This window comes from Centruroides sculpturatus, unplaced genomic scaffold (genome assembly GCF_000671375.1).
Source record: "Centruroides sculpturatus isolate CEXI.00-Female unplaced genomic scaffold, Cexi_2.0 scaffold71, whole genome shotgun sequence".
Taxonomy (NCBI): domain Eukaryota; kingdom Metazoa; phylum Arthropoda; class Arachnida; order Scorpiones; family Buthidae; genus Centruroides; species Centruroides sculpturatus.
The window spans coordinates 268,422-280,788 of NW_019384332.1; the positions used below are offsets into that span (position 1 = coordinate 268,422).

Here is a 12,367-nt window from a genome sequence, read left to right on the forward strand (position 1 = left end):
TAGCAGCTTACTGTTCTGGGGTATCCGGAATCCAATCCTGATGATCGGAAACACCAAGACACTGTCCGTCCACTATTGTAGGGCCTGGTTGAATCCATAATTGGCTAACTAAAAAAAAACCTTATTAGTGTCCTCGGGGTAGATAGTGTTAAAAAACATTTAAAATTAATTTATTTCCATCCAATTTTATTTAATCATAAAATTAAGCTTTGAAACTGAATTATCTCTACGGGAAAACCTCTGTAAACTTTGACCTATTGATCCGGAACTTTTGCCAGCACCTCAGTAATAAGGAGAAAGGTTAAATTAAATGTAATCAACACAAATTATAAAGGAAAGGAAGTAATTTTTCTATATCTCAGTAAAATTAAATAGAGGAAATTCAATTAAGTCGAACATTTGATTTCTTTCATCGATAACACTTTTATATATACTTAAACTTACATACAATTAAGACGACATATCTACTCGAAAGATGAATTCTTTAATTATATTTTCAGTGATTTTCTCTATTATTATAGGAGATATTTATGGAAAGAGTTTCGATTTCCAACAATTGTTGAGTGAGTATATTTTATAATTTCGCTTCAAATTAATTGTAATAAATCTTAATTATTTATCAAGTTACAATTTAGCTACATAAGATTTTGTTCATTTCTTCCTCCTAAGAATATTAACATTATTTAAACAATAACTATAAATATAAAAATAATAAGATTTAATACACTTTGGCAGAATTATCAACGATTAAGAAGAGAGCTGAAGAAAATATCTTGGAAAATATACTGGATACTGAATTAGATTCCACACCATGCCCCGTTATTGAATGTCTGATAATAACAGATAGTGCCTACGCTGCAAGATTTGATAACGAAGAAGAAATTACGATTATATAAATGATATAATTAGTGGAGTAAGCTTTAAAATCTTTATTTCTTGCGTAATTGTACACATTCAATTGTTTATTATATTAATTTTATTGCGTTTCAGACACAAAATACTATCGATGAATTAGAACTTAGTATAACACTTCGTTTGATTGGACGTATCTCGTATACAGTAAGTTAAACAAATGTTGAAAAGTACCATTTATTTTTCTGTTTTTTGTTTATGCGTATTAACATTTAAGAACGAAACCGAACCGGAATTCATTAAAAAGAATCTGTATACAGAAAGGCACCGTACCATCATTCTTACCGAAGTCACTTATGATATGCGTTATATGGAGAAGATTCCCATTGTAGAAAAGGCCGATATTATTATTGTGATTACTGGGTAAAAATGAATAAAAATTTCTGCTGTATTTTAACGACAGAACTCTTAAACATATTACTGTTTATTGCATGGAAAATCTTTACTGTTCTGAATGTAACATGCTATTGTTACGTAAAATACTGTAAAGAATACATTCGAGCCGAATTTTTGCCATATTTTCATTTATTTCAATATGCTTTTCAACAATATAAATGATGTTTTAGTAGGGTATACGATCTCTCTATCTACAGCCAAAACTGCTGTACATCTGTGTGTCAAGGTATATTCGAGGTATTGAAGAACTTTTTGCCATACCTCAATAAGAGCACTCACAGACTTTCCTAATTGTTTTGAGTAGTGTAGTTAAATGTATTATTTTCTCTGTTTTCTTGTAACAAAAGTTAAGAAATGTATTTTTGTTGCAGACGTAAAATATTTGCACGCATTCGAAGAATAAAAAATAAACTAGAAGAAATCAATGATAGTAAATTTAGCATTTTTAATTAAGTCATTCACTTCAAGAAGATTTCTAATTTCATGTTCTTTTTAAAAAATTATTTGAAGGCATGGGTTGGGTGCGAGGTGCTTGCGATTCGGACATAAAATTTGCGATGGTGAGCGATGACCGTCATCTGTCTTCGACAATTGATAACTTTGTTTACCAATTAGGGAATCTGTAAGTAATTTCTCGAAGCAGTTTTAAATCCCAAAAACATTTTTTAATAAATAAATGATTCTGTAGAATCTACTCAAATGATAGTTCTTTTACCACGAGATATAAAGCAGAAAATTGCTCTACCGAGGTATTACCTGGAGAAAAATATTCTTCTTGCTCTAAGAAATCCGCAAAAAAATTTTTAAAGTAAGTTTTTTTTATATTTTTATTAAACCTGAAGTTAATTTATAATAAACAAGTTAACACTTTAATTTTGTTTTCTACAGCTCACCAAACGGTGCCTGTATGTTCGATAATTGTGACAATAGCAAAGAATGAAGATTGAATTTTTACACGTTCATCGATACATAATAATTTTTTTTTATATTAAAATATAATTGCAATTAATTCAACTGATTTTATGTATTAAATATAAATATTTCATAATGATCTGAATAATAATGTAATTATGTCTAACCCTAGAATGGGCTATTAATTAAACTTTTTGCCCTTTTATAATAATTTTGTAATAAATAAATAAATAATTATAAAGATTAATAACGAGTAAAATCATCATTAAACCCGACCATATTTGAGATATAACACACGAATCCCCTCTATTTCCTCACCCCTTCGGCCTTATTCAACAAAATTTAGTAACACAAATCCCTTAATACATAAAACTCTCTGGAAAATTTCAAAAATTTACGATAAAAAACACGGTAATTATTAAGCTTTAAACTGAGTGAAGAAACTCCGCACATACAGAAAGAAATCCCCTAACACGTAGTGCAAAACCAGCTTAAAACCGAGAATCGGCCTGTTTACTTTACGTGATGAACTTTGACCTGGAATATCTCAGCCCGACGACATACACTGATGGCATNGAAGCTTGCATTCTCGTTATTCCGCATATAAGTGGTATTATTGTCAGACTCAAATGATAGGAATTGCCTTTTTAAGGACCATAATCGGTCCTGGCCCGAACTCGTTCCAGTTCCCGTGCATAGCATGGACAGCTAGCACTCATGGCAGAGTGACCCGTACCCAGCTGTAGGCCGAATTTTTTTATTTGCCTCAGTGCAGTTGACGCACTGAGACTCAGATGCCTTACACTCCTTATAGGAGTGATCATGGGCACATTTGCTACATCTTTGGGCTGCTGCCTTACAGCCCCATGCAATATGCCCGAAGGCATAGCACTTGTAGCACCGAGTGCAGCTCAGATACTCCCTCACTCGGTTGCGGATCCACCCCACATGGAGTCTCCTCTTCTGCAGGAGAGTGTGGAAGACTGGCGGAGCGGTTTCCAACACCCAGTTGGTCATCCCTCCTTTTCCCTTCAATGGGAAACAGGGCCGCAGGTCACCAGTCTGCAGCCCGAGTTCGTTTTAAACTCTAATAGTCTCCACAAGACCGTCGCCCTTGACGTCCGGGTCAACGTCACATAAAATGACCCTCGGTCGGCGCTTCTGGGGTAGTCGGCAGTTGACCGCCTCTCTGAGCTCCTTGGGGCCCTCCGTCAATTCCTTTTGAAGCTTAACGATATCCTGGCTCCTTCGTACCTCTACCAGAATGCCGTTATTGCGGATACGGCGCACATTCTTAACTCCAATTCCGAGTTTGGTCGGGTTGATGTGCGCTTTTAGTAGTGACTTAGTAGCGTCACTGTTCATCGATTCCTTCGCAGGGTAGACCAGGAGCGTGTGCTCCGTGGGGAGACCCCTGCGGAGCTTAGCAGAGTCCCGTGGCCCCTCTAGGCGAGACTTTGGAGCCGGACGGGCAGCAACGGCAGCGTACAAAGCGCCACCGGCGTGCACTGCTTTGCCTACATCTTTCTTCGGCCCTGAAAGCGTAGTTGGTGGTAATTGCTTGCCACCGATGAGCTCTTTCAAGGTCTTAACTTCTGCTCGGACAGAGGCAATCTCAGCCTCCTGAGCAGACATGATCGCGGCCACCTTAGTGAAAAGGCTGTAAATTACAGCGCAGGTACACTTCTGACAATGGTTGTCAGTGCACGCGAGGAGCTTTGTCAGCTCCCCGAACACGCTGTCCATTGCTGCGCGCCGCTTTTCAACCATTTCAAGCATCTCCCGTGTTTCCATGGGCGCCGACAACGGTGTTTCAGCTTTAGTGGCCAGACTTAATTTCCCGGCCACCGCTGCGGTAGGGTTCTTTTTCTTGGACTTAGTCCTTGACCCACCCTTGCTTTTGGAGAAGGGTTTCCCCTTCTCCACGGTCACCGCGGCCTTGGTGGGTTCGTCTTTAGGCTTGTCGCCCTCAGAGTCTGCTGCCTTGGCCTTGGCCGCCTTTGTTTCCTCCTGAGCTTGGTGGTACTAGGCGCGGGCTTCCACTCGCTCTTCCCCCCCTGAAGAGGCAGAATCGAACACTTCCCCAGAACCTGAGCTAGACGAGTCCAAATCGGACTCGCTACACACTGTGGGGATCGACACTTCCACTGCGCCGGTTTGCCCATCGGACATGGGCTCGTGTGGCTGGTCATCGGCGGGCTTGCACAAGCGCAAGGTCCGCCTTTCCTGTGGCTTAGCGATGGCTCTTTCGCTGCCTTCCACACAGACTCCCTCGACATCCATTTCAACACGATCGCTAGAGACATCAGGTACAACATCCGCACGGGTAGCACCCTTAAAGCATTCGCTAGTGCTTTTATGTTTTGCCATCATTAATAGAAATAAAGTAAGAGAAAATTAGGGTGGTCCCGACCTTTCACAGGTGCCCTGAATCCGTTTGGGAATCAAAGTATGCGTTTAAGAGCCAGCTCTGACTTCGGTCTTACTGAGGGCTCATTTTGGCCCTCTTGTTGCCGGGTCGTCACTGCTTAGCCCGCTGCCGGGACAGCTACCCATTTAAATGGCCTCCTACCCAAGGTCGCCCAGCCCGGCTGGTTGCTCGGCTTGGGCCGCCCCATCATCCCTACTAGGAAATGCTCTTCCCATTTCCAGTCCTCTGAGACCATATGCGGCCATCCAACGCATCGTCGGGCCTTTAAGCACCGCTCCCCCCAAGGACATAAGGAAGTTGGCCCTATGTCCGAAGAGCGGCTCTGCCGACTGCCCGTCAGGATAGATACCAGCTAGCAGGGTCCTACAAGCCACTGTAGGCGCTACCCTCCTGGCCACCAGCGAGGCTTCGGCTACAGGATTGCTACTCCTCGCCCTACTGGCTTCGGCATGCAGGCCGTGGCCCCCAAGCCAGCACCAGGTGTGCGAAGCCCGGTCTTCCTCTTGAGAAGCTGGTTCTTCTTTTACCGGACAGAAGGAGCTTTACGTGGTCTGCGTTACCACGGGCTAAGGCTAAGTCAACTGCATTCAACCGCCTTTTGTCGTGAAACATCGGCCCTGTGCCACCAGGTGGATGCGGGAGTTCGCTTTGTGTGTCTCAGTTCCCAGAGGGTGCAGATTGTCAGATCCATGGCCTCCAGTTACTGTGCCGACGCGGGGTTCGAATCCAAAAGTTTCGGCGTCCACTGTGTGCTCCAATGTAAGTAATCAGGGACATAACCCATCAGCCCAGTATACAATGTGCATCTCGCTACAAGCAGACGATTTAACCGTCGCGAGTAGGGGGACTCGGGACTGTTCGCCGTAGCAAAGAGTCCCTACCACGTTACAGCAGTGCCCCTATCGAGTGCCATCACACCGCAGGCCAGCGGGTGCCTACGCTTCCGTCGGCAGGGCTACCAACTTCCGTGAGCAATTGCTAACTTCTGCCAGACAAGTCCAATCGACTACACTGTGCATATCTCGTCCGAAGACAAGCCCTCCCTAGGAACCATATTAGCGACGGCTACAGCAACTTTCCCCCGGCTCCGGACTTACTGAGAACTCATTTTGGCCCTCTTATCGCCGATACCATTAGGGACAGCCCCGTGCCTCGACCGTACCAGTCTCCCTTCTGTTTTGATGTGAGTCTGCATGCCACAATGCCAATAAGCAGCTCTCATAGCCGTCTGCTCCAGCGGGGATAGGCTCCAGAGTAGGGAGATAACGAAACCCCGCCGGAGTCGCCCCTCACCATAGAGCGACAAGCGAACAGCAAGCTTTTTAAAGGCTTGGTACACAGAACCAAAGCCTAAGATGTAATAACGCCTCTGGAACCTTTGGCTCGAGTCATCCGACTCCATCAACGATCGAGACCAAGACGAGTCTTTCAGGACCCAGTACCCGTCGTCTCTAACCGCCTGGCCCCCCCGCCACGTCCAGGCTCGGTTCCCTACCTGGGGGGACACGATTAAAGAAAAACTAAATATGACTGAGGTAATTTTAATCATTTTATGACAATGTAATGCGATTTTACCTATAAAGTAAGCATTTGAGCCTGGCATTGCTCTCGCAAGTGATGGAAAACCAATTCAAATATTCATTCAAATTCGCTAATTTTAGATTTATTGATTTTGGGTTAACCATAAAATCGAAATGATTAAAATATTTATTAATTTCCAAAATCTATACTATATGTGCCACTATTTATTGCTTTTCTTTATTATTTACACTTTAAACTCACTAAAACTAACTGTCTCCTCATCCGTGGAGAGTTGAAATTTCAAAATGGTGGCACATTTAACCAAAAAAATTTTTGACCTAAAATAGTTTTTAAAAAAATGGTTTTAAAGCCTTAATCCTAGATGTTATAGATGTTTAACAGAATAATATACAGCCTATGCCCACCCTGAAGGTCCATTGTAAATATTGGTGAAAGAATTTTTGAAATCAAATGAGTAGTTTCGAAAATTACCTCCTACACCCAAACTTACAAACTTTACCTATTAATTATATTAGTATAGATAATTTATGTAAGTTTTATAATTTATTTATTATTGATATTATAATGGGTAAATGGACAAAGTATTCTCGATCCTTTCGGTAAGAATGGCTTCAAGATAAAAATCTTAATTTTATTAAAATTAATCTGTTTTTTATTTGTTTTCACTAAATTACAATGGAACCTCCATATAATGCAGTTGATGGTTTATTTTTTTAAAAAAATTCGATATATAGAATCTTCAATGTACAGAATGGATGAATGGTTTTTGTTTTTTGGCACAAGAGCCGTACAGGCTATGCTGCGCCAGGGCAAATGGTTAAGAAAAATTTTAAACATGGTAAATAACTAAACTATGACAATAATAAACAAATAAATAAAATAAATAAACAACAACAACGAAAATAAATATACCCATAGTAAGTACAAAAAGACAACAACACACAGAAATGTAATAAATATATAAATAAATAAATAATTAAATTTCTTTATACAAATTAATGACTTTTAAAAAGTCCAATACATTATAATGATTTGGTCTCTGGCCCAGAATCTCTTTAAAACTTCCGTTTCGAAAATGCTGTCTACGACTGATCTCAAAAACAGAGCAATCGAGCAGTATGTGTTTAACACTTAGAGAGCAGTTGCAATACTGGCATACTGGCTGCTCTTCACCCTTCAAAAGGTATTGATGAGTCAACCGAGTATGTCCAATCCTCAGACGAATAAAAATAACCTCACATCTCCTGTCGTAAGGTTTCTTATGTGTCCAATTTTCTATCATAGGTTTGATCTCATGTAGTTTATTGTGGACTTGTGCATTCCACATATTTTGCCATCTCGCCGCTAGTCGTTTCTTAACGACTAGCTTCAAATCGCCTCCTTCAATACGCATTGTATGCTGTGAAAAACTAGCTGACTTTGCAGCTGCATCAGCTTCTTCATTTCCTCTTATACCTACATGGCCTGGGACCCAACAAAATTTTATAGAGAAATTCCTTGCAAGAAGATGGCAAAACAGTTTACGAATTTTAATCACTATGGAGTGAGAACTAGGTTCACATGAAATTAAAGCCTGAAGGGAACTAACTGAGTCAGTGTAAATAACGCAACAACGATGACCTTTTCTGATTACATACTTTAAAGCTAGATAGATAGCGTGCAGCTCTGCAGTAAAGATAGATGAATTCAATTCAATTTGTTCTGCCAAGATTTCATCCTGGCAAACTAAGGCTGAGCCAACATATTCATCCGATTTAGAACCGTCAGTATAAATAGGAATTAAATTCTTGTCTTGGTGTTGAATTTCTGCAAAGTGCTGTATGTAGATATAGTCTGGAGTGGATTCCTTAGGAAACTGCTTTAAGCTAAAGTCAACATTTATCTCAGGGGTTGACCAAGGTTGAATACTATTAACTTCAACCTGTGAAATGTTGCTTGTGTTAAGGTCAATCGCGCTGCTTACATTCTCCATTCTTATGCTGAATGTAGGGACACTACTTGGGCGAGCTTCAAATAACCTTTTCAACTGAGTATCTGATACTGTACAATCAACTGAAGGTTTAGTATAAGATTTCTGTTTTATATAATAAGAAAGAGACAACTGTTCTCTCCTAAGACATAGTGGAGGCTCATAAGCATCCACATACAAACTTTGTACAGGGGAAGTTCGAAAAGCACCAGTGCACAAACGTATTGCTTGATAATGGATTGGATCCAGCATCTGAAGAGTAGATTCTTGCGCAGAGCCATAAACAATGCATCCGTAGTCCAGCTTAGAGTGGACAAGGGCCCTATAAATCCTGAGCATAGAAACTTTGTCTGCTCCCCAGGATGAGCAGCATAATACCTTTAAAAGGTTTAGAGATTTTAAACATCTACTCTTCAGGTTGCGCAAGTGTGGCAAGAATGTCAGTTTTTGGTCAAAACAAACACCCAATAACTTACCCTCATTCACAATTAAAATTTTAACCCCATTTAAATACATTTCGGGATCCAGGTGCAAACCACGCCCTCGGCAAAAGTGAATGCACAAGGTCTTCTCTAAGTTGAAACTAAAACCATTGATTTTGGACCAATTTTCTATGTGATTTAAGGAGGTTTGCAGTTGTCTCTCAATAAAACTCATATTAGTAGACTGGCAGGAAATCTCAAAGTCATCCACATACAGAGTGTTTCACACTGGGAGGAAAACAGTTAGCTATGTTATTAATTTAAATTAGGAACAAAGTCACACTCAAAATACATCCTTAAGGAACACCTTCTTCTTGAACAAAAGATCTAGATACTGTGTTGCCCGTCCTAACTTGAAATCTTCGATTCTGCAGGAAGTTTTTTATAAAAACTGGCAAATTACCCCGCAGTCCGAATTCATGTAAATCACAAAGTATTCCGTAATGCCAGCAGCGATCATAGGCCTTTTCTATATCAAAGAAAACAGACACTAAATGCTGTCGTCTAACAAACGCTTCGCGTATGGATGTTTCAAGTTTTACTAAATTGTCCGTGGTACTTCTGTTCCTACGAAATCCACTCTGATGTGGTGAAAAGTAGTTCTTTTCCTCTAGGAGGAACATCAAACGTCTGTTTACCATCCTCTCAAAGAGTTTACACAAGCAACTTGTTAAAGAGATTGGTCTGTAATTAGAGGGATTCTTCCGGTCTTTACCAGGTTTTGGGATAGAGATAATAATTGATAGTCTCCAAGAGTCAGAAAAAGTATTTTCTGTCCATATTCTGTTAAAGAGATGCAGGAGATTAGAAAGGGAATTGTTTGACAGATTTTTAATCATGCTGTAGCAAATTTTATCCGGGCCTACAACACTATTCCCCGCGCGAGAAATCACTGTTTGTAATTTGATTCTAGTGAATGGCACATTATATTCCTCATTAGATGAGGAGTCAAAGTTTAAATGTTGCTTTTCCTTTTGCACTTTGTAAGCTTGGAAATACCTTGAATACATTATGTTGCTGAATGAAAAGGAAAAAGTTTCACCCAATGTGTCAGCAATACACTGTATATCACTGATTATTGTGCCATTATTTTCCAGCATAGACAGAGAATGAGACGCATATTTCCCATTAATTTTGTGGATTTTATCCCAGACTGCTTTTGAGCTAGAGGAGGATGTTATGCTAGAAACATATTTCCTCCAAGAATCCCTTTGGCTTTGCCTTCTTATTCTTCTGGCATTTGCCTTCGCTTTTTGAAAAGCTATAAAATTATTAGCAGTGGGGTATCTTCTTAAAATTCCCCATGCCTTCTTTTGTGCTTAAAATGCTGCCTCGCAATTCTGGTCCCACCATGGTTTTGGACGCTTTGGGTATCTAGTTGATGTTTTCCCCATTGTTTTTTCCGCTGCCTAAATTATACTAGAAGGTACAACCTCAACTGCATCGTTGATATCTGCAGTATTGACCATTTCCTCAGTGATATTAGCTAAAGAAGAAAAGGCAGGCCAATCTGCCGTTTCAAGTTTCCAGCGTGGTGGACAAGCTGTTTCACAGCTTTCTCTGCCTCAATATTTTAGAAATATTGGGAAGTGGTCACTGGAGAGTAAATTACATCCAACCTCCCATATAAATGCTGAAAACAGGTTTGGACTTGCTAATGAAAGATCAATTGCAATGAATATCCTTGTTGGGGCATGGAAGTATGTCACTTCTCCAGTATTGAATAAATATATTTCCTGGTTGCCGATAAATCTCTCAATGGTTCTACCTCGGCGATTGATGTCGAGACTGCCCCACATAGGATTGTGGCCATTCAAGTCACCTAGTAAAAGAAATGGAGTTGGCAGCTGGTTCAACTAATGCATCCAATTCATCCTCATTCACTCTGACATCTGGTGGCAAGTATATAGAACAAACTGTGACAGTTACTCCAATACAAATTCTGACTGCCACAGCTTGCAGATCAGTGGTTATTTGTACCGGCAAGGATAAAATGTGATTGGAAACCAGAATAGCCACACCTCCACTGGCACGGTTGTGGCTATCATCATCCTTGCGGTATAGATCGAATCCTTTTAAAGAAATATTTTCTCCAGGTTTTAGATGGGTTTCCTGGAGTGCCACGCAGAGAGATTGGGTATATGATGTCAAGTGTTTAATGTCAGAGAAGTTGTTGCAAAAACCACGACAGTTCCATTGGGTTATTTTATAACCCATTATGTGTTTGAGGCAGCATTCTTTGTGAGATTATCTCTCTTTAATCTAACCGGGGGTTTTTCTTTTGGAGGTGATATTGGTTTTGTCACCTNCAAGTGTTTAATGTCAGAGAAGTTGTTGCAAAAACCACGACAGTTCCATTGGGTTATTTTATAACCCATTATGTGTTTGAGGCAGCATTCTTTGTGAGATTATCTCTCTTTAATCTAACCGGGGGTTTTTCTTTTGAAGGTGATATTGGTTTTGTCACCTCCTGATTAGTCTCTTTATCAGAGATATCAGAAAACTCACTCATAGAGTGGGCTTCTGATTTTTTACATTTAGAGAGAGCTGCTTTTACTCTCTGCGTGTTTAGTGGGTTCTTACTAGCCTTTTTAGAACCCAAGTTTCTTGTTTTTACCCCTGTTTTAGGTAGGGGTGTTTTTGGTTTTAAACTCTCCTTTTCTGGAGTTTCTTTTGGTGGAATCAGTAAACATTTCGCATGCCTGCTAAGGGATTCCTTTGAAGAGACAGAAATGTCGGTTTGAACTCTACATGTTTTTGTGGACTTCAAAGCAGCAGCGAATGTTTTTTGTTTTAGTGGTGCACTTGAAGTGACCATTCGGCGCGCCTCTGGGTAAGGTAAGTTGTTTACTGTTTTCACCCGTTGTATCTCCTTTTCTCTTTGCCATGCAGGGCATTTTCGGGAGTAAGAAGGATGGGCATCTTTGCAGTTAACACAGCATGGGGTACTGGTACACTCAGTACTCTCGTGACCTTAAGTCCCACACTGTGCACATACGCTCTTTCCACAACAAGATGTTTGTGAATGTCCAAACCGCTGGCATTTGAAACAACGCAGCGGATTTGAAACGTACGGACAGACAGGGCAGCGCAGATAACCTGCTGTAACAAAAGATGGCAATGTCGGCTTGTTAAAAATGAGGATTAAACGTTTAGTTGGTATTAACTTGCCATCCCGACGAATGCAGATACGTCGAACAGCAGTGACACCTTGGTCTGAAAGACCAATCTGAATATCTGATTCATCTTCAGACATCAGATGAAACTCAGATATCACACCACGTGAAGAGTTCAAACTTTCATGTGGTGTGACTGTGACCACAATGTCTCCCAATTTCTTTGCAGCTAGAAGTTTTGCCGACTGTTGAGGTGAGGCAGTTTCTACAAGTAGGTCTCCTGACCTCAGTTTTTGTGTTTTTTTCAGGTGTCCGATCGTTGATTCAAATAACTTCTGAATCAAAAAAGGGGAGCATTTTGACAAAGGTTTTTCTCCAGTAGCATGCACTATTAAGTAGGATGGCTGACTGGCAGTGTTTTCTGGCTTGTCTTTATTTTTTGAAGGTTTAGGATCCATGATTAAATAATAATATTTCAGCTCCTAGTGACCCCACCCACCATGGGGCCCAACAAGGGGATGCCGTCACATGGGAGAGTCCCATAGACCGTCACACCAGGGTTTCCCAGGAGCTATACCCTCACAATGCAGTCAAGAAGAGCACATCT

At 40.5% G+C, this 12,367-nt stretch overlaps 2 protein-coding genes and 1 long non-coding RNA gene across 3 annotated transcripts; 1 reads left to right on the top strand and 2 right to left on the bottom strand.

Annotated features, from left to right (window-relative positions):
- Positions 1–433: 433 nt before the first annotated feature.
- Positions 434–1,305, top strand: LOC111630292. Its single transcript, XR_002757490.1, has 3 exons — positions 434–563; positions 736–913; positions 991–1,305. It is a non-coding gene; the product is annotated as an uncharacterized LOC111630292 (long non-coding RNA).
- A 3,410-nt stretch (positions 1,306–4,715) lies between these two features.
- LOC111630298 lies at positions 4,716–8,327 on the bottom strand. Its single transcript, XM_023374387.1, has one exon. The coding sequence runs from the start codon at positions 8,163–8,165 to the stop codon at positions 7,170–7,172; it is 996 nt and encodes a 331-aa protein (XP_023230155.1). The 5' UTR covers positions 8,166–8,327; the 3' UTR covers positions 4,716–7,169.
- Positions 8,328–10,962: 2,635 nt separating this feature from the next.
- On the bottom strand, positions 10,963–12,313 carry LOC111630308. The gene has a single exon (XM_023374396.1). It carries the CDS (start codon positions 12,216–12,218, stop codon positions 11,619–11,621), a length of 600 nt encoding a protein of 199 aa, XP_023230164.1. The 5' UTR covers positions 12,219–12,313; the 3' UTR covers positions 10,963–11,618.
- Between the last annotated feature and the right edge of the window lie 54 nt (positions 12,314–12,367).